Below are 23,265 nucleotides of genomic sequence, written 5' to 3'. Positions count from 1 at the left end.
CTCTGCAAAGCCTCGGTGATTCGTGGCTTGTGCCAAACCACCCTCACAGAATGTGGAGGCCTCAGTAAATCTACAGCTTATCTGAACAAATGTGCAGAATCCAACGTCACTGACTTCTCCCAAAAGAGCGAGGTCTTTAGTAGCTCTCCGTAGTAGCTCTTGAGGAGCTCTTTAGCTGAAAAAGTGTGATCTAAATTAATCCTAAGTGTCCCTGTGATTAACAAGATTGAAAATTCTGTTTTACAACGCTAATATCTATATAATACATTATGACCCCAATAGAGTCAGTTCTCAAAAAAAAAAGGTTTATTAGCACCTCGCACATGTAGTTCAGGTTACTCAAATGAAAACTCATATAGTTTACTACCCCTTATTTCATGGTCCAGGCTTTGGAAATGTCCGTTCAGATGATATGACATGTTGGGAATGTTGCCTCGTTGGATATGATATAAAATCGCAATGAATTTTTCCAAAATAGCGCCTGAGCTTCGAGCTGTGAAATTGTTCCGATAGCCCGCGCTGCCTCGCTGCCAATCATGTTGACTAATTGACATTTGGAAATTGAAAGATTCAGGTGAGCCGACAACCCGGATGATCCATCCCATAACAATGCCTCCTGGGCTTTACAGGATGACAGGACTATATTTTTGCCCCAGTATTTCTGTTACACTTTTACGGTGTTGGTAAAATAGATCCCGAATCTCAACAACTCATTTTCTGAGACAGGAAATATGAAATAAACTCCATTTGCTCATTTGGTTCCTGAAGAATGAACATGTCACAAGAAGCATATCAATGTCGTGATTTTAGCGCTTGTATAAGATTTGCGTTGCGACGTGCACCTTTATAACTTTGTTGCCGCTCAATTCTTATTCATTCGCTTCACTTCACGCTTGACAGTCTGAATATTTCAGTGAAGACAATAAGACTGAGCGAGCTTTTTTCAGAGTTTGATGAACTGTAATGGAAAAGTAAGAAAAGTATTTTTTTTCCAGACTATTTTGGAACGAATCACAATTTTACAGTCTGTTTACAAAGTTGTTCAGTTATCACAAAGGACGTTTTTACATGTCGCGTTATGGGCGCTTGATATTACTGGATTCTGTGCCAGCAGCCAGCAGGTGAGGTACAGGAATACAGGAATAAACACCCTGGACTGGTCTCCAGTCCAACACAGGTCCAACACGCATGATCCACTCAGGCTCAGGGGCAGTTTTGAGTTGTCAAGGACCTGGAGAAAACCCACTCAGGCACAAAGGGAGCACCAAACTACAAACCCTCCTGATACGAGGCAACTGTGCTAAATTCTGCAGCAGATATGACATCATTTTTTTTCTGGTTCTTTTTTCAAAACACTGCATTTTCAGGGAAACTGTAGACTACAACCAGGGCCACCAGGGGGCGTTTCACTTATATGTTTTCAAATTTTTCAGCCTGGCCTTTTGTGACCACTTTAAATCAGGGACTTTTGGGGGTTAACTCGGAGTTACTTAACAACTGAGAGGCTCTTGTGCTTTCAGTCCCTGCATAAAATTGAACCAGGCCAACAGCGGCCACAGTAAATACAAGTGTAAATGCAAATGCATCTCCAGTCCACATGCAACAGCTCAGCTCAAGTGGGCGGAAAGCAGGCAAGGTGGCGTTAAATGCTGCATGCCAGCAGAAAGGATGAAAAACAGACCGAAAAAAAATCAAGCTGTCTTGCAAACAACGGGGCTTCACTTAACCACACGCCCCTTTCATCAGCTTGATGCTTAACGATGGATAAAATCACAAGAAGGTGAGCAACAGAGGGGAAAAGGAGCCCGGCTGGAAAACATTCAGCCATCATAATGCAATGGTGATTTCCGCTCCTTCAGCCTCCTCCTCCATTATCAATAGGAGAGAAACGTCACGCTGAGCACGGCAGGGCAATTTACGCAACAACGTCAAAGTAAAAATGGCTGATCATCCAGTAAATGACATCAACCTCGTCGAGAGCTCGTTACATATCGGAAAAAATGTGAAGGCACGTCTGAGCTCTCACCCCGTGGCACTGTTTTTAAAAGTAATTGAGATCTGGGTAAAAATATCAAAATCTGATTTAATGAACCCAAATTTAGCGTGACCACGAGGCTTTAGTGTCTGAACTGCAGAGTAGGACTTTGGTAAAGAAGTTCCCTATATGCATGGAGAAACTTTTTTTCCTATTAGTCAGGCTGATGCAAGTGGGCCAGTGGCGGAGAGGAAAGCTCTTTGTCTATTGGGGTCATTGCATCAGCTTCAATGTTCTCTTTTCACTCTGATCTTTAATTGAGCCGGGGACCGCCACTTTGGATGCTTATTTAGCTGAAGAAGTATCATCCCAATCTTGCTGTTGTTATCACAGGATAAGCCGTCCTTTTGTGTGTTTGGAGGGGGCTTTTCTTCCTCATTTGCATACGAAGATGAGAAGACGAAAGCAAACATTAAAGTTCAAGTTTGATGTGGATGCTGTGATTAATCTGCTGTTTAACGTCACTATTGGACTATTGGAAATGCGTAGTTCTACTGGACTCTGGACGCGCAGGAACCGCGACCCGAAGTTTGTTCCCAGGTTAATGACAGTTTCCAGGAACCAGTCTTGATCTCAGTCTGGACGTTTCTTGTATCCCTTGGTGTGTGGGCGCGTAGAATCTCCCTGCATTATCCAAGATTGGTTATTTCAGCGATGCCACACTGGAGGTCATGCAGTTTCGACCTCCATCAGCAGGATTCGGACGCGCTCATTGAATCTCATAACAGCACCATCTCCATCATTGGTGACCCATACACTGTGACGGCAGCAGAAAATCGGTTTAAAATACGATAAAAACCTTTTGGTAAGTTGTGGTGCGTTCATGTCACCAGCAGTCGCTGCACCTACCAAAACTGAACAGAGCTCAGAAGAAGAAGAATATTCTTACAGGACAGGTAAACGCTAAAGTCAACCATGTGCTGGGATACTAAACAACTTATTTGGTGGATAGCTTAAGTTGATGCACTACTGATGTTTTATGTCTATGATGATCATCCTGATGATTTAGGACGGAGCGCATCAGTGCAAATGTACCTGCTATTTCTTTTTTCTAGTCCCGGCTAGTAGAAAGACAGCCGAGGGGAGCAGGAAATGTGACCGCAGGTCACTGATTGGCCGGGGAGGTAACCTCACTGGATGAGAGCAACTCATTTTCAAGACTCATGCCTGACATTTTTAAAACCCAATAGCAGGATTTATGTTTGTGCTACTTCAGTGAGCTAAATAATAACAGCTATCTGGAAAGCAACAATGTGGTCCAGGTGCAGAGCTCTATGTGGCTGGTGGCTGATGAGAGAACCCAGAGGGAGTCAGACAGTTAGGGCCAAAAATGATCGGGTTTACAGGAGGTCTCTGAGCTAATAGCCTCTCACGGGTAATTAGACATCGCTAGAGTTTCAGGTCGTTTTCATGGCACGGTGACCCCACTCACGTTAAGGTGGTGCTCCATCTTAATTGAAAACGGAAACAAAATAGACTCTGTAAAGTAGAAACCTTGAAACGATCAAATTACACACACATATTTAGCAGTAGGGGTCAAGACTGTCAGCCAATTCAGTTATTGACAATGATTTTGATGAGAGACACATCCCAGAATATTATTTGTTTGTGAGAAATGTCGATTTGGAGCGGCTCACCAGAGGTTGGTGGGATAATAAAGGGATGTGCTGGCAGAGAGAGCTGTTCAATAAGCCAGGCTTTACCCTAAATACTCTTTTTCAGGTGTTACAGAAAGCGAATAGCTAGCACATGCTCAGTTTTGAGGTCCTCCCAGTCCAAAGTGCTTCTGTGTCATGAAAACTTGCTTAAATCCCCCCCTGCCTTTTTTATTTTCTCATACTCAACCCCACCAAGTGGGCCAGGAGGTTCCCAATGAGCTTTGTTCTTCCGTGTCAGTCCTGTCGGCTCTGCTCCTCTTCACGCTCCACTGTCCATCAGCCACATTAGCACGTTGGGTGTGTTTTAATTACATTAAAAAATAGGGCAAATTGGGATAAAACCCAACCGTTAACAAGGGGATTTTTGTCAGTGCTCATTTTCCTGTGCCCTTGTGCACCACACAACAGAGGCATGATAAAAGCATCCTGTTTACTTTTTATGCCACTAAACACAAGTCGTTGGGTTTTGTTCTTCTCCTTCTTTCATCCTCCTTCTTGAATCTGGATTTCAGATATTGTTGCATTACTGTTCCATCTCCTTAGTGCAAAAACAAGAGGGTAACACCTTTAAAATCCACTGGCCCCCATATAGATTTCAGACAGTCTGCCAAAACCTAAATGGATTATTGACAGAACTTTTTGGTTGGATACCTAAATGAGGACGTAGACGCTGCCAAGGATTCCGATGAAAACCTCAGAATGTAAAACAATTCCCGCATAGTTGTAGTTGTTCGGCTTAAGGTGATCCCTGTGTTTGTGTTCCATCGTTGGGCTGCGGTAATAAGCAGTTGCTAAATAAAGAAGACTGAAAGAGGATGAGAATTTTACCGTGATGAACTATCCTGGTGGAAAAAGCTCAGTGAAATCCTGCTGTCGACAGGCATTATAACCCACTGTGAAATTTAATGGTCAACCTGTCTTCATCCAATAAAATACACCTGCTGGCATCTATAAATCGAACACAGATTTACCTTTTTTATAGGCCTAAATCCTCCCAGTGGCTCTGGGATCTTTCAGTTTTACCCACGAGAGCTTCAGACACAATTTACATCTCACGGTGAAGCCTTTAATGCAGGCTGGTGAAGCCCTCCTTTAGATGCTGTAGTACACACTTTTGCTTTCATCTGCTGCTACAAGCAGCCGCAGTCTCTCAGGCGCCTTTAAGGTGTGAGATTATTGCGTGTGATGCAGATTCTGAAGCCGCCTGATTCTCGCTAGACAATTTCAGCTTTAAATAACGAGACGTCCCGTCAGATGGGGACTGGCGTTGAGTTGTCATGAGGGAAACGCCTTTCAGAATTTGTCTTTGAGAAGCTATTGTTGTTGTTTATTGGCTTAAAGCCTTTAACAAGACTCTAAACCAGCCTTAGGTAACAGGTAACAGTCAGAACAGCACCAGCTGGTGGTTCCTTTAGCCTCACCTTAACCTAATTGGCGCGGCTGACTCGTTATAACGTGGAGCTTGTTCTCAGTGAGTTTAATGGCTGTTTACACTGGGTTTATAGGTGCTGTCTGCTCCTCTGACAGCCTTCATACAGATTAGGGGCTTTAGTTTCAGTACAACTCTTAGTTTGCTCGCGTTTTCTTCTTTGGTTGCATGAATTTCCCAGATTTTCCCCTTTCTGCTGCAGTTTCACCGCTTTGTTGTTTGTTTTGTCAGCTTTGGGGGATAAATCCTTTTAATTAAACCAAATCCAGCTCCTTCCATATCAATACCAAGTCAGACAAATGCACTTTAGAGTCTAATCAAAATCAGTTGGAGCTATATGTACCTGTTGTTGCAAACCAAGTATCCGTCTGGAAGAAATAGAAGCTAGCGGGTCTAGAATAAACACTTTTAATTTATCATATTTGTTTTAATCCTTGATGAAGATACAGTAAGAGCCTCCAAATGTAAATACATTTATTTATAAACCTGGGAATTACAGTAGCATTCTGCACACTTATAGTGCATTTTCATTAACATATAACACAATAGTTATTAATAAAATACATGCTGTATCTCTTTAGGCCATATATTATGAGTTTTGGGATCATGTAAATAGTTTATGTGGCCTATATTTTCCCAGAAACTTTGGGACATAAAGTCATTTTCCCCGGTGTCTGTCTGCAGAGTTGACAGTCGGACATAAAGGTTCCAAAGTAAGCAGGTTGCCCCACTTTTAAGAGCTATTTTTCATACTGCTGCCTGGAAAATTGGAAAACTTAATCCACTCAGTCGGGTCCTGGTAGATTTCTATGGCAATTAGGGAATAAATCTGTCTAAAACAAAGCCTGCAGCTATAAAACAGAACACAGACGTTTTTAATGATTATATATTCCTTCCTTAAAACTCATTCTTTCACTGAAATCACTCAGCAAAATGGCTGTGGGACGTAGTTTCAACTTGGGGGTGATACAAGGTTCAGTCACACAGATGCATATGTACAGTATGGGATGTTAGCTTTATGCTATAATGGTCTCGCTGCTCATTTGTTACAAAGGAGGCCCAAATGCCACCTGACAGCCAATCCAGATGTTTGAAAGATGCTAAAATCCAAATAAACTCCAGTGGCGTTCAGCATCCAGCTGCTGTTCTGATGTATTTAGTCATCAGTGGTTATAAACAAACACAGTGCAACAGCTCAAACTCTGCACAAGAGCCAAGCATGGAATCAATCACACATCGTTTAACTGGTAAAAGAAGTCAGATATATGCACAGCACACAACAACGCAGCCAAATGCTTTTTTTCTTGGCGCTGTTATCGCTAGCTGAGCGGTCCAGTTTCACGGTTGGGATTGGGATGAGGGTTGAGGGAGTCTTGGATATTTAAATGTCTGCATCTCGTGTTGTGTTTGGAATCCATTCGGAAAGCTTCGATATTCCAACTGAATGTGCAGATTTTCCCAATTTGACTAAACCCAGGAAAACTATTGCATAGGCAACTGTGTCGGGACCCCCACCCCACTCTGTTGGTATGCCAACAAAGCTGGTTGGTTACTATGGTAACCACTATCACAGTGTGCGGGAAGTGAAGGCAGCGTCAATGTTAAATGAGTGATGAGTGAAACGCAACGCCATTGAAATGTTTTGCCGACGGATATTTGCCGGATTCTTAGGTGATTTGATCATTTACTGTTCTTTGCGGGATATTAGAATAAATAAATATTTCATCAGTTGTTTGGCTGACTCCATAGCAACGGGCATCAACACGTGAGTGCCGGTGACATCCGGTGGGCCTCGCTGTCACAGAAATGCCACAAGTTCAAATAGCCATGCTTCTAAAAAATATATTTAAAAAAACAATGAGGTTAACTTTTAGATTGTGTCAAATTATCGATTATGTTTAAAAAATTCTGTGAAATCAGCCTAAGGTTAATTTTCCTGATATTTCAGTACCTCTGGGATTCATTTCTGACTCTCTGAGGTACAGTAAGAATCTCTCTACAGTACACGAGGGCTGTCCAATGATAACATTTTCAATCCGATGCATCTCGAGGCTGCTGTGGATTAGACCAGCCATCCCCAAACCTCAGAAAACCACGGCCCAGTTTTTAGTGTGAAAATTCTTCCATCTCTGCCAAACGAAATTCCATTGTATTCCAGTACGACGGCAACAAAGCATCTTTAATCTTTAAACCTTTAATTAGGCCGTGGGAGGGGTGATGCTTGGTTTGACAGAAATGTTTTGAATATCGGGTTCGCTTGATGCTTAATTTCCTGTTGTCCTTTTGACACCTTTGAGCCTCCATCTGAGCTGCCACAGACAACTTGAAGTAACACCTGATATGTTAAGATTAGCTGCAGTAGATGACAGTCAAATGTTTTGTTCTGTTACTTATAAATGTATATTTTTAATTTAGCACGTAATTCATATTTTATATAATTATTTCTATTTTTAAATGGCCTTTGCCAGCCCACCTGCAGTACCACCACGATCCACCAGGAGGCCGCCAACTACGCTTTAGCAATAATCGATCATTGTGTTTCATTTTGTTGGGGTAAAATAATATACACAATATACCTTTATATACACACTAACTAGAGAACAGATGGTGTCCAGACATCAAAATAAAAATAATACATCAATTGAACTACAACTTGCAAACACTTTATTGAGATCCACTTGACAATCGTGCGAATTGTCAGTTTTTTGGAGGATGACTTGAAACAAAATCATCCCATCGAGGGAGCCGCTACATTGCCTGCAGTGGTCCGGCTTGATCGAGTTGGCAACAAAAAGCTGTGGCGCACCGTAGGAGGAAGTAGATGCCTTTAAAGGTTGTTTCCACTGACATTGATGTTTAAATTGTAATGATTTCCCCTTCAGGGATCATCAGAAAATAATTGTGAATAGATCCTAGCTACAAAGAGTCATTGCTGTTTATGAAAGTAAGCCATCATCCAGTTCAAACTGCTGAAACTCTAAAGGAACAGCGGTGGGGCAAGTGTGCCGTAGAAACATCGGACGGGTTCGGGCTTAAAATGCAGACAACACAAATTCAGCAGACAACACAAATTCAGTTGGCCAGGCTATTGTGAAGTCAAACTCAGATAAATGGAGGTGCACTTGGGTCAAAACCAGCGCAACATTTCAAGACAACCCAATCTAAAGTCTATTAAAGACTACACAGATTCAAAACACAGAGAAGTAAACTGATTGAAAACACAAAGGACTTGCAGGAGCGAAGCCAGAGGAGGGACACAGACGAGACACACAAAGGTCATCAGAGGGGAAAGAAAATGAGAAAAACAAAGACAGAAAATATCAGAAAATGGTCCAGAAATGAAACCCCGAATATGCAATGAAGCTTAGTCCATCGTGTTAATTAACACATTGTTTCATGTTTATCAGGAGACGCCTTAATATAACACGGTGGATGTCGGCTTTTGAACTGGCACCAGACGGTGGTTCTTGTCTTTATTTTAGCATAAATGAAGTAAAATCTTTATACTGTGACATCTCCATCATCTCTTTCATTTCAGCTGTCACATCATCGTCTTTTGGTCCCAATTCTGTCAGAATGTGTTCGTCAGAACCCTTAAGCCTGTGAAGTTTTTGGGCTTTCTCAGTGTGTGTGTGTGTGTGTGTGTGTGTGTGTGTGTGTGCGTGTGTGTGTGTGTGTGTTGCATACTGTGTCCAATTAGGGTGTCAGTGTGCTGTAGTGTCTTTGTTGTTTATGACTACGCTGATGGATGGAGTTCACAAAATGTTAATAAGTTGATCAGTACCACATAAATCTCCATGCTGTGTCTGTGCTGGTGTCCTCATGCCGGCTGGCTGGTAACAATGAGCTCCAACGCACTAAAAGCTAAGCTAAATTGGATTTTGAAGGGAGAAGACATTTAGCTACAGGCTTGGAGGCTTGGCAATGGGGTTTCTGGAGACGTCCCGCTGCAGTAAGACAGAGGAATACGTCCATTTATTTAAAATCCTCTCAGAAAGTCCACAGGTAATAAAAAGAAATGTTCACATATCCCCATTGCCTGTCAGGTTTGGGAGTACATGGAGCTGTTAACCCCTGTCATTTGATAAATGTTGTGTCTTTTTCGGCTGCGGTCCCATCAGTCTTGTTTAATGGCTCAAAGTGATCCGACAGCCTTATCGTCCCGCCACACATGATGTGCGGCGAGTTTTGAGCCGTATGATATCAATATCCCGTCACCAGCAATTTCCTGGACTACGAAGTTAACAAAGTGATAAATCTCTATCAGTAATACGCTGCTATCAAGGAAATCCCATATAGTTGACAATGTAATCTAGGCTCGCCATGAAAGCATATGTCATTACCCTGCAGCTCAGGATAGGGATGCATCCTTTACATAAACGTGCGCCTCCCCTCTGATTTAAGACGATATGTGAGAAAACGCCTTAGTGATATAGGTCATAATGGTTAATAGTCTCTTAAGCCTTGAGCTGGGCTAATGCGTGGTTAGTGGGGTTGGGACGGGCGGCTGATTCACTGTGTTTAACATGCGTGCAGTTCTCAGAGTGACACAAATATCAGCACTGACTCATGATTTCTTTTATAATATACCGTACATGCAGGACTTTTTACAGTGAACAAGCACCCGCAGAATTCTCTACCTAAAACCAGATTAGTTTACGCTCTAAAGTAGACGCATGACGGGGGAAAAAAACATTTAATACAACATATAAAGTTACTGCAATGTCCCTGAGCAGACAATTCATGCTCACACGTGCTATCTGGTCTTTCACATAATTATTTCCTTTAGCTTTGCTCCCACACAAGGTTGTTGAACATCTGATTGCTTCTTCCTGTGTAGGTTCTTTTCCATCTGGCCCATTTGTATCTCAGGCTGCACGGCTGCTCACGGTGCACTCGTGGAATGCACAGATAGGCAACATTTGAAATAAAATTAAGGGTATTAAAATCAATATGGATGCCAGTGATACGCATTAGGGGGAAATAGTGAATTGTCCAGGGTAAATCCTGCAGTTGGGTGAATTGGTGACTCTAATTTGAGGTGTGAATATATTATATACAATATACAAGCTGCCGATAGGGTGTCCTCAACACACACACACACACACACACACACACACACACACCCCAACCCCCCCAACCCTGGTGAATCCACCTAGGGATAAAGTGGTAGAAGAGGGTTCCTACTATGCATGATGTGTTCGTATGCTTAGAAACCTTGTTCCATTACAGCAGCTTCAGTGCAAAAAGAAAAAGCCAGAGGGGAATTTAAATGATTAACCGAATGTTTTTAAGGTGTTCCGTCAAACAGAATTAGGCTTGCCACACCCAACAGCATTGTAGATTGTGATGCCTGTGTCGTAATGTCAAAATAAAGCTTTTAGTGTGGAACGAGGACAGCTAAAAGGCATGTACCGCGTTAAGGAACTTGGCTGGGTGTCGGCTAAAACAGGGTGACAGATGTCGGGGGTATTGTGGCATGAGTTGTACGTTAAATGGAACAAAACTGTCAGCCTCATGGCCATCGTCAACAGTTGAGTGCTGTAATAAATGTTTTATTGGGAGGCTTAACTTTGGCTGGTTCTCACCCAGCCATCTGTGTTAAAACATCTTCTTCATTCATGTGTTAGCGGATTATTTATATCCTGTATCTGAACAAAAGTCCTGTTCAATCCTCACTTTTGCTTTTGCATTTTGAGATTGAGGATATGAGTCATCTCCAAACTCCTTTCTTGTGGGGGTTGTTCTCAGTTTTTTTGGGTTCTGGGCTCTTCAGGTCCTGCCGGTGGTGCACAATGGACCAGAACTGACGACTCATCTCCAAACTTCAGCCTCATTTTGGTCTTCATTTGTTCCCCTCGCCCCCCCCCAGTGGCTTCTCTGTCTGCCCAAAGAGGCTCGGCTTGAACCTGAACTCGAGCTGAACCTCTGCAGCACATTGGACCACTGTAACTTCACGATGTGCATGAATTTTTAAACTGCCGTTGGTCTTTGGATCAAGTGTAACACATTTACTGTGAGACTCTTCAGACGAGGAAGGCAACGCACGCAATTTGTATGGCATTTTTTAAACGGAGAGAAATGCAAGGCGGTGCCAGCCATGCATCTCTCGCTCCGACCCTCCTTCGTTCTCTCTTTCTGCGTGCGTGTGCGTGCGTCCTGACTGACAGGAAGAGTGAACTGACGCCGCAGCGCTAACACAGAATGGCTGTCAGATAAGGGACTTGTGTTATGGCTTTCAGTGAAGCGCTAGCTGATAATGAAATCATTTCTGGGGATAAATTGCTTCTGTAAAGAACAGGAAAGGTTAATGTGGGCATTTGCAGGCTGTGTGACTTCTCCCGGCCGTGATACATCACTGCTGAAAGTGGTTAAAACGCACCCTTTTTTTTCCGAGTAAACAATCGACCTAATGGCTGTTCTTCTTGGGGAGAGGTGGGTCACTCCAAATGGACTCGCCTCGATGAGGCAGCGCGCACGCCGTGCCTGTGACACGCGCAGAGATTTATTGTGCAAGTGGATTATCTTCAAAACCAGTGGCCCCTCACAGGCCTGTGAGAGATAGAGGTCAGTTGAATCCGAATCTTCCCAGTGCGATCCTCTGCTGCCTCCACACACCACCTATTGCCTGTCATTGGGACTCAAGTGCACCTAATTTGCATTTCTGCTGCAAACATTTTAAAGATTCGACTCTGTGGAGACGTGTTACATGTTTTAACGCCGGAGCCCCGGGGTGGAGTAGATTGCTTTATTTTTAATTCAAGGCCAACTTTCCACTCTTAGTCCAGAGTTATGCAATCTTTTTTTTAATATTACTATGAGCGGATCCTCCAAACTCTTTTTTCCTTGACTGCCTGACGGCCACGGTAGCCTCCTTCAATTCATTTATTTTTAGGAAGAGCTTAGTTGTTTCCTGAAACAGCTGGTCACTGTCAGCCACGAGCGAACAAATCAAAGGTTCGTCTCGCTGGCGTGTGTCTGAACAACAGTGGAGGTGTTGGGCCCACAAGCGTAGTTTAGGTTTGAGGATTGTTTTGATCTTTTATATACTTGTTGACAATTGTCAGTCGGAATATTAATGCAGGTTTTCAAATTATCATTTGTCATTTCCATTGCTGTGCATGATAATGTGCAGAATATGCAGGTTCTTATCTCTTAATTCCCTTGAAAATGTACTTTCATCCTTTGAGAAGCACTCGCTTGCTGGTTTATTAATATTAAACAGGATGTTGAATCCTCAGGGCTTCCTGCTGCTATCTCCATTCGTCTGGTCTGACTCCTTCTCCCTTTTCCTCTTCTCCCCCACATTGTGACCCGGCAAAGGTCATGAATTATCAATGTCCATAAGCACTTAGGTCTTGCCTCCCTTATCTGTGTCACCTGCCAGTCTGGAATTTCGGCGGTATTCCACCACCAAAGCTGCTATGTCGGACAAGGGGGAACCTCAGGTTTCCATCGCTGACATCACTGCCTGATTATCGTGATGCAGGGCCGTTGATTCTTTACATTAATGCTGGACGTCTGCAAGATATTAAATACAGATTGATGCAATCCGTTCCCCTGCAACAAGTGAAAGTTCACACCCCCACAGTTCAAAATGCTCAACGTAAACGAGCCGTCAGGAAAAATGCAGAATTGCTGCCAACCAGCCGACAGGCGCCCCCACCGTGCCCCATGTGTATACGCTGCTAAGAAAGGTCACGAGAGCTCTGATTTAATTCCATCCGTTTAAAGAAGTAAACCGTATTAATGAGATAGTTCCTGGCCTACATGCCAAATCCCACCTTTGATCACCTTCAGCATCTCCTGCTCACAGATCTACTTATCCACACACAGATGGGCGATATAACAGTGTGTTGACACGGGGCTTTACGCCAGGCGGAGGCCAGGATTGCACTCTGGGGCTCAGAGCCGACACATCTGTCACTTGTGCAGAGTGCTGGATGAACGGATGACAGAGGGGGTGACTGAGGAGGGGGAGAAAAAGGTAGAGGAAGGAGCAGACAAGGGGGACGAACTGCGTGCTGGCCATCGTTACGGACGTTAAAAGTAGTCAAAACGGTGAACTTTAGCCACTGCCGCTGAGCTTTCGCTTGAAACGACAGCTGTTTCACACTCCTTAGTTGTCCCTAAGCCTCCCTCTGACGAGGATTATTACAGTTTAGAAAGAATATACGTTCTCTCGCCTGTCTGCACCAAAGTTGCAGTTTTAATAAGGTCAGCTGTGGATTTGTGTGTTTGCCTTTGTGTATGTGTGTGTGTGTATGTATGTAAACGAGATGTGTTCCCCTCTCCCTTTCCTTTCAGTTGAGCCATACAGATCATTGTGCTGCACATCTCCCAGCTCCATATTCCCATACAATCCCATATCCCATTTTAGATTCAGTGTGGTGGGGGGGTGGGGGGAGAGAGCTCAGTAATCATATTATAGTAAAGGATCAGTTGGTGGTAGAGAGAGCTTGCAGCAGATTTTTTAATGCACTCTGCAGTCATACATCTCTTTAATTCAGACCCACATTGAATTAGAGTCATCGGAGCCTCTGCTTCAGCCCAAGTCCATGAAAGGAAGAGCGTCTGATGCTCTGACGTCGCTCCGCTCGCATTCTTGCTAGCTTGATATCCATAGGTAGCACTTCTGCCATTCATCAGGTTTCTGATGCAGTATCTGTCTTTTACGGTGCAGTTGCATGTCTTCTTGGGTCAGTCTAAAACATTTCTTTGATGCAGAGATATTTGTATGAAGTTAAAAAGATTTCTGCAGCTGCTCCTCACTTCAAGGCTACATCAGCTTCCGCTCTATGGGAAAATCTATGGGATCCTATATGGATCGCAAAGCGATTCCTCTTGTAAAGCTCATCATTTATCTTATTGTATCGTTTCTTAAGTCATTATCTTATCTTATTCAATTGAAATTAAGATGAGAGACACAGCTCTGCCTTGTGGGTTTTACTGTATTGCAGTTCAGACTACAGCTCACATCAAACGTGCAGCTGCTTGAAGTTCACGTCTGATAATCCATCTCATTTTAGTGCATGTTAATGATGACTTACGGAACCGGGGGCCATCTCCCCTTCGGTTCAAGCTTGAGCTCTGTGATGACAGGAGCGGCTAGGTGCATGTTCAGGCAGCGGCTGACGCAGCTCGTGGCGTACGCAACGTGCGGGTTCCTGAGGTTCTCACAGACCAGCCACAGCCAGCCAGCTAGAACTGTAGTTTCAGGCGGCAATATGTATCCAACTCTCTGGAGTTGCATAGTGAATAGTGGATGTGGAATCGCTGATAACGATGTGCCCATTGTTGTTCATCCAGCCTCCTGCAGAAAACTGCAGTTAATTAATGAATTTCAGCCGACATTTTTACTAATGAGTCTCAGTTGCTCAGGCTAAGGTTCTTAACCCAGTGTTGATGGTTGTTTTCTATTTTGTTCTTCATTTGACTGAAATGAAAAATAAAAACCCACAGTGCAGTCTTAGCAACGGCTGTATTAATGAAGAATTGAAGTCACGTCACCGTTTGTATCATTCTGTGTCAGATTTGTCACCCAGTTAAAGTCTCTATTTACTTCCTGTGTACCTCATATTAGATTGGTATTTGTCAGCGCTTTGGTTGAGCAAAAAGTCACATTCTTGTTGCCAGTAGATGGTGCTAAAAATAGTTTTGGTCCTCTAAATTGTGTAATCTGTGACTATTTGCTGCAATATTGGTATATTTTGACTCCTGTCAAAGTCACAACAGCCAAATTTGAAGTTGACAGAATAATTAAAGGCCTTCCTGATGTGTTTAATGCACAGATATATTTATTTCTTCATTTTTTATGAATACGGTTTGAGTAATCTTTAAAGGCACAGTCAAAAAAAAGATCTGAAAGATCTGAAAAAAGAGCCGTCCTCCCTTGGCCTTTCAATGCAGTCGGATTTCTGGAGTTACATTATTTTAATTCACTAAGGTTCGACTGAAAAAGCCTTTCAAAATCCTTATCCTCCCATTTCTTCAGCCCTCTGGCTCTGATGTTCCTGTCCTTGTGCAAAGCAAGTGAAACATGTCTCATGTGCTAATTAGCGCTGTCCTTTTCTTCTTTCTCCCCGTCTTCCTTCCTCACCCCGGCCCCAGTCCCGTCCTTCTGGGGTCTGGTCCACTCGGCCTGGAATCTGTGCGCCATCGGGAAGAGACAGTCGCCCATCAACATCGAGACCAGTCACATGATCTTCGACCCCTATTTGACTCCTCTGAAGCTCAACACAGGAGGACGCAAGGTGAGAAAAGGCAACGTTTTAGTCAGCGAATGAGAAATGTCTGTGAACTCATTGATGGGGTTGTGTGTTTCCCACCTGAGTGTTGGAGACAGAACTAATCAAAGGACTGTACTGCCGTGCGAGTGTGAGCCTTTCTTCATCTCAGGATACAATCAGAGGTAGAGGGGCTTCAGTCAGGGCCGCATAAATGAGCGTTCCCTCCACATCACAGGGCGTTCAGATTCTCAGCTGTATTTGACTGGACCTAGCTCGTTTAGCATTACAACTTTAGCCTCTCACACAGCAATTACATAATCTTGGCAGGGAAAAAATGAAAGTCCTCCCTAAAACACCCAGAACATCCCATTAGTGCAATTGCAGATTGCCCTTTGGATTAACTTGGCCATTCAGCAGTGTATCCTCATCAGTGGCCACATTTAGATGTGGCGATTTCACAACCGTATCGTTTAAATGCAGATATATACAAGCTGCCACTTCGTGATCTGAGCCACGGACACTTTTAATCATACATTTACATTTTCTTGGTAATAAAAGCCATTTTCTGTTCTGAATGGTACCTTTTATTATATATAATATATCCTCTGGGGTGGAACACAGATAGCTTCATCCAGTACCCTCAAACATTGGAACCATGTTGCATGCCCAGGGTTTCTACTTTTTACTATGTCATGAATTCTCTTTCTATTTAAGGAAATTAATCTGTCGCCCCAGCAATTACACGTGGAATTCTTTCATATCAATGCTTATTGTCGATTGTAGACTTTAATCCTTCTCAGTGCAGTTTCCCTCTAAATTTGGAGCAGGTTCTCAGGCAATACTGGAAATAAATTCTGCTAAATGAGCGTAGTACCTTGTTGTGGGCATTTTCACCACATTACTGGAGAGGGAAAGCTGCATTGACATCATTTTAGATGGTTCTGTAAGCAACACGTTACAGGCATCCGGACAAAATGATGGCAAACTAAATGCACATATAAAAATGAATGGAAACAAATCTGTGAATGGTTCATTCTTTCATTGTTCTGTTTTAAAACAACATTCGAAAATTGAAAAATCGGTTTCGTTTTTCTGTTTAAAACCACAACAGATAAACAGGAAAAAAAAGAATTACAGGGGGGAAAAACCTCGAATTATGGTTAGCTTTCTTTGTGCGATATTTGGACCCCCAATAAATGACAGCTATTGTTTGGTTTCCACCCATCAAGCACAGGTTTTGAACAATATGGCTGCATCTGATCCCTTGAGAACTTTTTGAAATCGCCGTAATATGTCCAACTCAGCACCAGTCTGCAGAAGAAGCGGAGAAGAAGAAGAAGAAGAAGGCGTAAACTGACACCCACTTTGTTTCCTGTTAAATATTCGACTTTAGGTTAGAATACAATGGTTTATTTATGATGAAGCCCCTAATGACCACACTGTATTACCCTATGACCCATCTCAACACCACGGGTGAGGAATTAGTGACCATTGAGATTATGGGATGTCAGAAGGGCAGTATTTTTTCACTCGCTGTGGCAACATCGCCCCCTGGGCACACAAACCAGAAAAAGCAAATAAACAGTTTTTTCATCACATTTTGAAGTGATCTTGATGCAGTATTACAAAATGTATGAAATAAATAGTGTAATGTACCAGTTTGTGAAATGAAATTGTTATCTAGCACATTCCGACATAAAGGTACTGGTCCAAAGAGCGCTTTTTCCTTCAAGAAATCCTTATTTAATTTAAATTTCATCCTTCAGTAGCTTGATTTCCCATCAAACCCCCCCGATGCTGAGCACGTTTGGATTGGATAAACGTTCTGCCTCTAAAGGCAGTGCAAAATAAATGTCAGTTTAATACACAAAATCAAGCCTTAATTACTAAAGGGAGTTTCCGTGTGACATATATTTCAGCTGAGGCAAATATGGAGTCCCATAAGGACGTGGTGGAAATTATTTTCCTGAAGCGCTTTACATTCCCTTGCAATCTTTTCCCTGCCTCTGGTTCACAGAGGAAGGCCGAGCTTTGACACGTCTTGGATGTATAATGCAATATTACTACAGCTGCCCCTCTGAAGGACCGTTAAAAGCTTGGATGCTAGAGGAGGAAACGCTGATGGGGGCTGCATCATAAACACCTGCCAAAGTAACTGTGATGCGGACTTGCAGCGAAGCAAAGGAGAGAGGTGGGGGACAGTGGCAGAGGTGTCCTCAGGATGGATTTCAATTCAGTGACCATGAAAATGGCACTAAACTACAGTCCCATGGTAAATATGCTATAAAACACAGTGGTGCTGAGTTCAGAGTTCAGTCAGTTTAATTGGACGGTAATAAATGATAGCCAGATACACGCTGATATACTGTATGTGTGTGTGCCGGAGGGGGGAGTAATTTGTCATGTATTTATCGTGTCTTCATCATGAAGAAAGCTTTCCATTGATAACAGTTTCAGCGTGGTTCTCTGTTCTTCCGTTTTTTCCCAGTCGGATTTGTATCTTGTAGAAATCACTCCGCGGGCCATGATTGACACTCCCTGCCTTTTGTGGGTTATTGAAAATATTCAGCAATAAGTCTGAGGCATAAATGACCAAAAATGCCAATAAAGTCCAGAAAATGAGCTTCATAAATTATGAATAGGTAGAAATTCATAAAATCAAACTGACATCTGGCATTACAGTCGTCCTCTTAGCATTTAAGATCACAGGCAGACAGCATCTAACAGTGAGAGGCACTGAGGGAGATTTCCTCCACTTGTATTTCCAGATGTGATCGGCAGATGTGCTCCTCATGTAGTCTTTCCAGTGCAGGCCCTCCAAACTGCATCAGCAGAATATTTTTAACTGTTACCTGCACAATTATTGCAATTCTTTTTGAAAATAATTTGACTTCAGACCGTATGAGATCTGATCTGGGATAAACTATGAGACGTGTCTCGTTATTTCACCAGGTGATATCAGAATTTGATCATTGCAGGGTTCTCTTATCTATTTGACAGTCAGGCTGTTGCTCTGGAGTTTAATTTTTAATTTTCTTTCAAAGATATCGCACACTTTATATTTTCCTTGACCGCTGTCTTCCCCTGTGGGGTCGCGATGAAGCTACGAGTCGCCAGCTCATCACAGCGCCCATGTGAGCATTTTGGGGTTTTCTACCTTGCTCAAGGGGACCTCAGCAGTGCTCTGATGGTATCTTGGCACCTCCCACTGCTGCCAGCATACTATCCAATTTTTAGTTCGGCCGACATTGTGCTGCGTTCCATTTATCTCGAAAGTTGGAGATGGGAATGAGGTCGCAGCCGAGTTGTCAGCATTCCTGTTAAAACTTGGGGAACGCGCCATTGAACCGGAAGCCCTCCGACTCCCAGCCCAGACCAAAAGCACTGCTGCTCATTAGCATTTCCTCCACAGAGCCCACAGACCGTACAATGCAGTAAAACATTATTATGAGGCAAGCGAACCATCCCTAATGCTTCAAAAACACGGAGGATAAAATGAAGCTGTGACATAAACATGTGCGCGGCAGAGCGCAGAGAGAGCAAAACGACCTTCTCCTCCATCAAACTGAGTAGGTGCTGGAACATGGAAGCAGTGTTTCACCTGTGGACAGTCAATTGTTTTCTTTAATATTTTTGATTCGATGTTAATTGTTGATGCTTTCAAGAACTAACCTTGAGGTGACTCCAGCCTTTTAAACATGATATGTGTTATAAATCACGTAGCCGCCAGTAAAGCTCATCGTAAGATCTTTGACCCCCTTCAGCTAAAGAGGGAGTTGATATCATCCCTCCAAAAGGCATTTCTGCCACTATGATCATTCCTCATTTCTGAGGAACATTGAGGCAGAAGTACTTCAGGTAGTGACTCAGGAAAGTGGGGAGCAATTCCTCGGGTGTGAAAGGATTAAGATGACAGCCTCCTCTACCATCCTTTCACTTGGATCCACACCTACACTCTTTTATTTCAGACAAACAGATGGCTTTTAATTTTGCAGCGATGAGCTTATATGAACTGGCAGCCAACCAAAATGAATCCAACAATTACCCGATTGATATAAAAGCTTGTAGGTTAAATAACCTCTGAATTCCTTTATTATTAAATTGGTTGGGAGAAGTTTGAAATTCTATGTACTTGAGCTATTACACCAACCTTGTAGCAGGAATATTACTGCACAAATATGACGGTAATGAGAGGAACAAGGAAGAAAGTAGCCTTGAAGTAAGCCCAGAAAGAGATGCATATTCACAGAGGAGAATACGTATGTCCTAGCACGACCACAGTCCCTTTCACATTAAACATGCATTATAGTACTTAACTTGAATATCACAAAGCTGGTGGCTTCTGTGTCAGAGAACCGTGGAATGAGAAACAAAAAAAGGTTCATAGAAAAAGAAAATTCCCAATACATAAAACGCTGTATTCAGTCGTTGTCACAGAGGACACTTTGTGTTACCTAAGAATAGGCCTTTATATTCAAAATAAAATCAGGAATTTGGATAAAACAAAGTGACATTTGTTCAACACCAGTGGCTGAACGTCCACATATGCTGAAGACCACCATCAATGTTGTTACTAATTATTTTAAAGTCATGTGGAATAATAGCGCCTCAAAATGAGACCCAAAAAGAAACACTAGGCTTCCGTCGGGTCATCAAACGGCACGTGCTAATGCCTCACTTGTGATATAAAACCCATTGATAGTGTGCAAAAACATTCTTCCTCGGGGAGCATTAACACCACCCAGGAGCTCCGTTCAGACAGTCCTGGTAATTTCCCCCGAGACCCACAGTGACGCGGGCGAAAAGCTACTGCAGGATGAGCTCCACATAACTCTCAGAGAAAGCAGCGCCGGGCGTGACGCGGCCGTCGTGACACGCAGCGGCTCAGACGAGGATGAGATCAGATGATTGGCAGCAGAAGCTCATGGTCTGCTAATCCAAACCCTGGTGAATGTAGGTCGCCCGCACTAATGAAACATCTGGACTACCGAAACACCGAGCGGGAGCTAGTTTGAATGACGTGCCTGGAATTGTTGCTAGCAGCACCCAAGTACAAAACAAAAAAAGCAAAATTTTGGTGGTATTGATACAAATTTTTAAAAAAAGATTTTGATTATTCTTTTTGAATCAGTTTTAATATGTGGACACTTCCAACACGTTTCATAATATAAGCCCATTTCCACCCCAGAGAACACGACAATATAAACATAGTAGTATATTTTGGAGGGGAAGAAATCCATTGTTGATTCATTTAGGGGAAAAATCCAATTGTTAGGTTGTAAAATCTGGATCAATAATTATTTACACTGCCCCCCAGATAATTGTACATTACCAATCTGACAAAATTTCATTTCAATCTTTTATTCCATTTACAAATTAATGGAAAGGCATGTTTATAGTGCACTTTAACCTTCCTAAAGAGAAGCTACCTAGCTAATTTGAAAATAAAAGTTTTGCTGTCTTCACCTGTGTCCACAATGCCCTTTTATACCTTTTGGCCTCTTTTTTTACCTTCCACAACTGCTGGGTTTAATACTGCAGACCCAGATTTCGAGAGCACGCAGAAATGGGCGGGATGAGAGCTTCAATCCCTCCTGATTGTGTCTCCTGAGTCGGCAACAAAATTCTTCTAATCTGTGGGGCTGCTATTAGACGGACATAATGGTATAAACACCGAGCCGGCTGGGATAGAACTGTAGGCTGAGGGATGTGTCTTTGCTCACCTTTAACTCACGTCTGCAGTCCTCAACGGTTCTCATTTGCAGACCGGATCGTCCACACATGCAGCTGCCAGTTTGGAACAGACACCTGTGAGCTTGTGCTCAGACTGAAGACAAGAAGAGAGAATTGCTTAAATGCTGATTGAAATTAGAAATGCGCTAATGTAGAAATATCCGGAGCAATTGTTTTTACATTAACAGGGAGCCTATGGCTCAATTCAAGGAGTTCAAGGCTCTTGCCTTTAAAATGAGAGGTTCTCTGCATACTGTTGTCAGGATGCCTCATCACTCATCGCTTGATGTTCGAGTCATGTTGGAGCCATCAAGAGCATCTGGGAGAGCTCTGGCGGAACAAAATAAAGCGGTTTGACCATGAGACCATCTTCATGTTATAACCACATCTTCCCCACTGTCAATCACAGTGATGGTGCCCTCAATATGTGCGGATGCTCCGCTGCAGAATCACATTTGACTGGGAAGAGAGAAGCTACACGAATATGTAAATATGCAGATAAACCCTGGAGGGTAACGCGGGTTCTGTCTGACCTGTGACTTTGGTGGAGAGGATTTATTTTCGAGCAATCCAGTGACCCGAATGTTAATTAGTCTTTTTTTTTTTTCTGCATGTTGAAAATGTCACACACACACTCACACACACACACAAGGGCGCACGCGCGCTGTGTGAGAGTAGCTGTGCACGTTGACGGAAAGTTGAATCTCAAGATATTAGACTAAAATGTACAGTAAACTTTGAATTTCACTTCCATGACAAAACGTGTTGCACATCTGATAATTGGTCAATACTTGAATGAGGATCATATGAAAGGCACAAACACACACACACACACACACACACACTCATCACCTCCATCTGCTGTATTTGAATAAACAATTTAATGTGATGTTCAGTATTTTTTTTACAATGCTTCTACATTAGCACATATTCATAAATGTCATATATCTGTTGAACTATTTTCGTCCTAAAATTCTACCTGGAGGTTGTGAACAGCAGCCCAAACTCAAAAACCAGCTTTCAGTTTCATTTTGATGTCTTGAACATGAGCGTTTTTATACAAAGCTGCTATTAAGAATGATGTAACGTGCACAGCCCCGTCCCACAGTCAGGGATTGAGGCTCTGCGTGCTGTAAAAAAAAAAAGAAAAAAAACCTTAGCACCTTGTATTTCCCAGGGTTTTTCCATCCAAAATGGTTTCGGGCGATGCCGTGCACACAGCGGAGCTCCTGGGGTCTTAATCCAACTATGCAGCAAATCCACAATCTATGTTGTTTACCTCACTGTGCTTATCGGGATCCATCCTTTGGGAAGTTTGTAGCTTTCACATGGTTTATTGCAGGTTGTGCACTTCCTTATTTACGAGCCATCTTTCCTTGGCATCTAGCCGGATGTGTGTGTGTGTACAGCATCTATGATATGGCAATGACATAAGTATTCAGACCATTTCCTCTTTAATGAAGCACCTTTGGGAGCAGTTCCAGCCTCCGGTCTTCTTGGCCATGATGTCACAAGCTCTTCCCACCTGGATTTGGGGATATTCTGACACTTTTTTCTACAGATCCTTAAGGGTATCTGAGATCCTCCCCGGTTTAATTAAGTATTTCTCTGGGCTTTGCTCCATTCAGCTTTCCCTCAACCCTGAACAGTTTCCTGTCAAATCCTCTGAAAAACCACAGCACGGTGCTGTCCCGCTGTACCTCACCTCAGTGATGCTATTGGACAGGTGAGCGCAGCCTGGTTTCCTCTAACCATGAAGCTTATTCAAGAAAGTTTCATCTTGCTTTTATCAGACCAGAGAACGTTGTTTCTGCTGGTCCGAGAGTCCTTCAGCCCTCTGAGACCCAGCCTATTTATGTCCGTTATGGTGGACACTGGAGCATTTTCCTAGACCTATTTGAGCTACCAAACTACCTGGTGAGCCAAATACAGGACGATTTCCAAAGATATCTGTGTCATGCATTTGGGTTGAATAAAGAGAACTCTTTTTTTCATACTGGGACTAATGAAAAGAGAGATGGGTTTTCATCTGTCTGGCAAAAGCTCAGATTGGTGGAGAGCTGCAGTGATTTTTGACCTTCTCCCATCTGCACACAGAATCTCTGGAGCTCAGCCACCGTGACCACTGGGCTTCTACCAAGACCCTTTTCCTCTGATTGCTCGGAGAAGTCCACAGCCCTC

The 23,265-nt window shown here is 43.0% G+C and overlaps 1 protein-coding gene across 1 annotated transcript in view; it reads left to right on the top strand.

The window, feature by feature from the left end:
* The window catches only part of ca10b (carbonic anhydrase Xb), a 77,820-nt gene that overhangs the window by 23,033 nt on the left and 31,522 nt on the right, over nt 1–23,265 (top strand). Inside the window, exon 3 of the mRNA XM_003964268.2 lies at nt 15,233–15,375. Within this exon, the coding sequence (XP_003964317.1) occupies nt 15,233–15,375 (143 nt within the window). The remainder of the gene's footprint in view (nt 1–15,232; nt 15,376–23,265) is intronic.

Source organism: Takifugu rubripes, chromosome 5 (genome assembly GCF_901000725.2).
Source record: "Takifugu rubripes chromosome 5, fTakRub1.2, whole genome shotgun sequence".
In the NCBI taxonomy this organism is placed as follows: Eukaryota; Metazoa; Chordata; class Actinopteri; order Tetraodontiformes; family Tetraodontidae; genus Takifugu; species Takifugu rubripes.
Note: the sequence above shows the minus strand (reverse complement) of the source record. Positions and strands in the feature narration are given on the sequence as shown.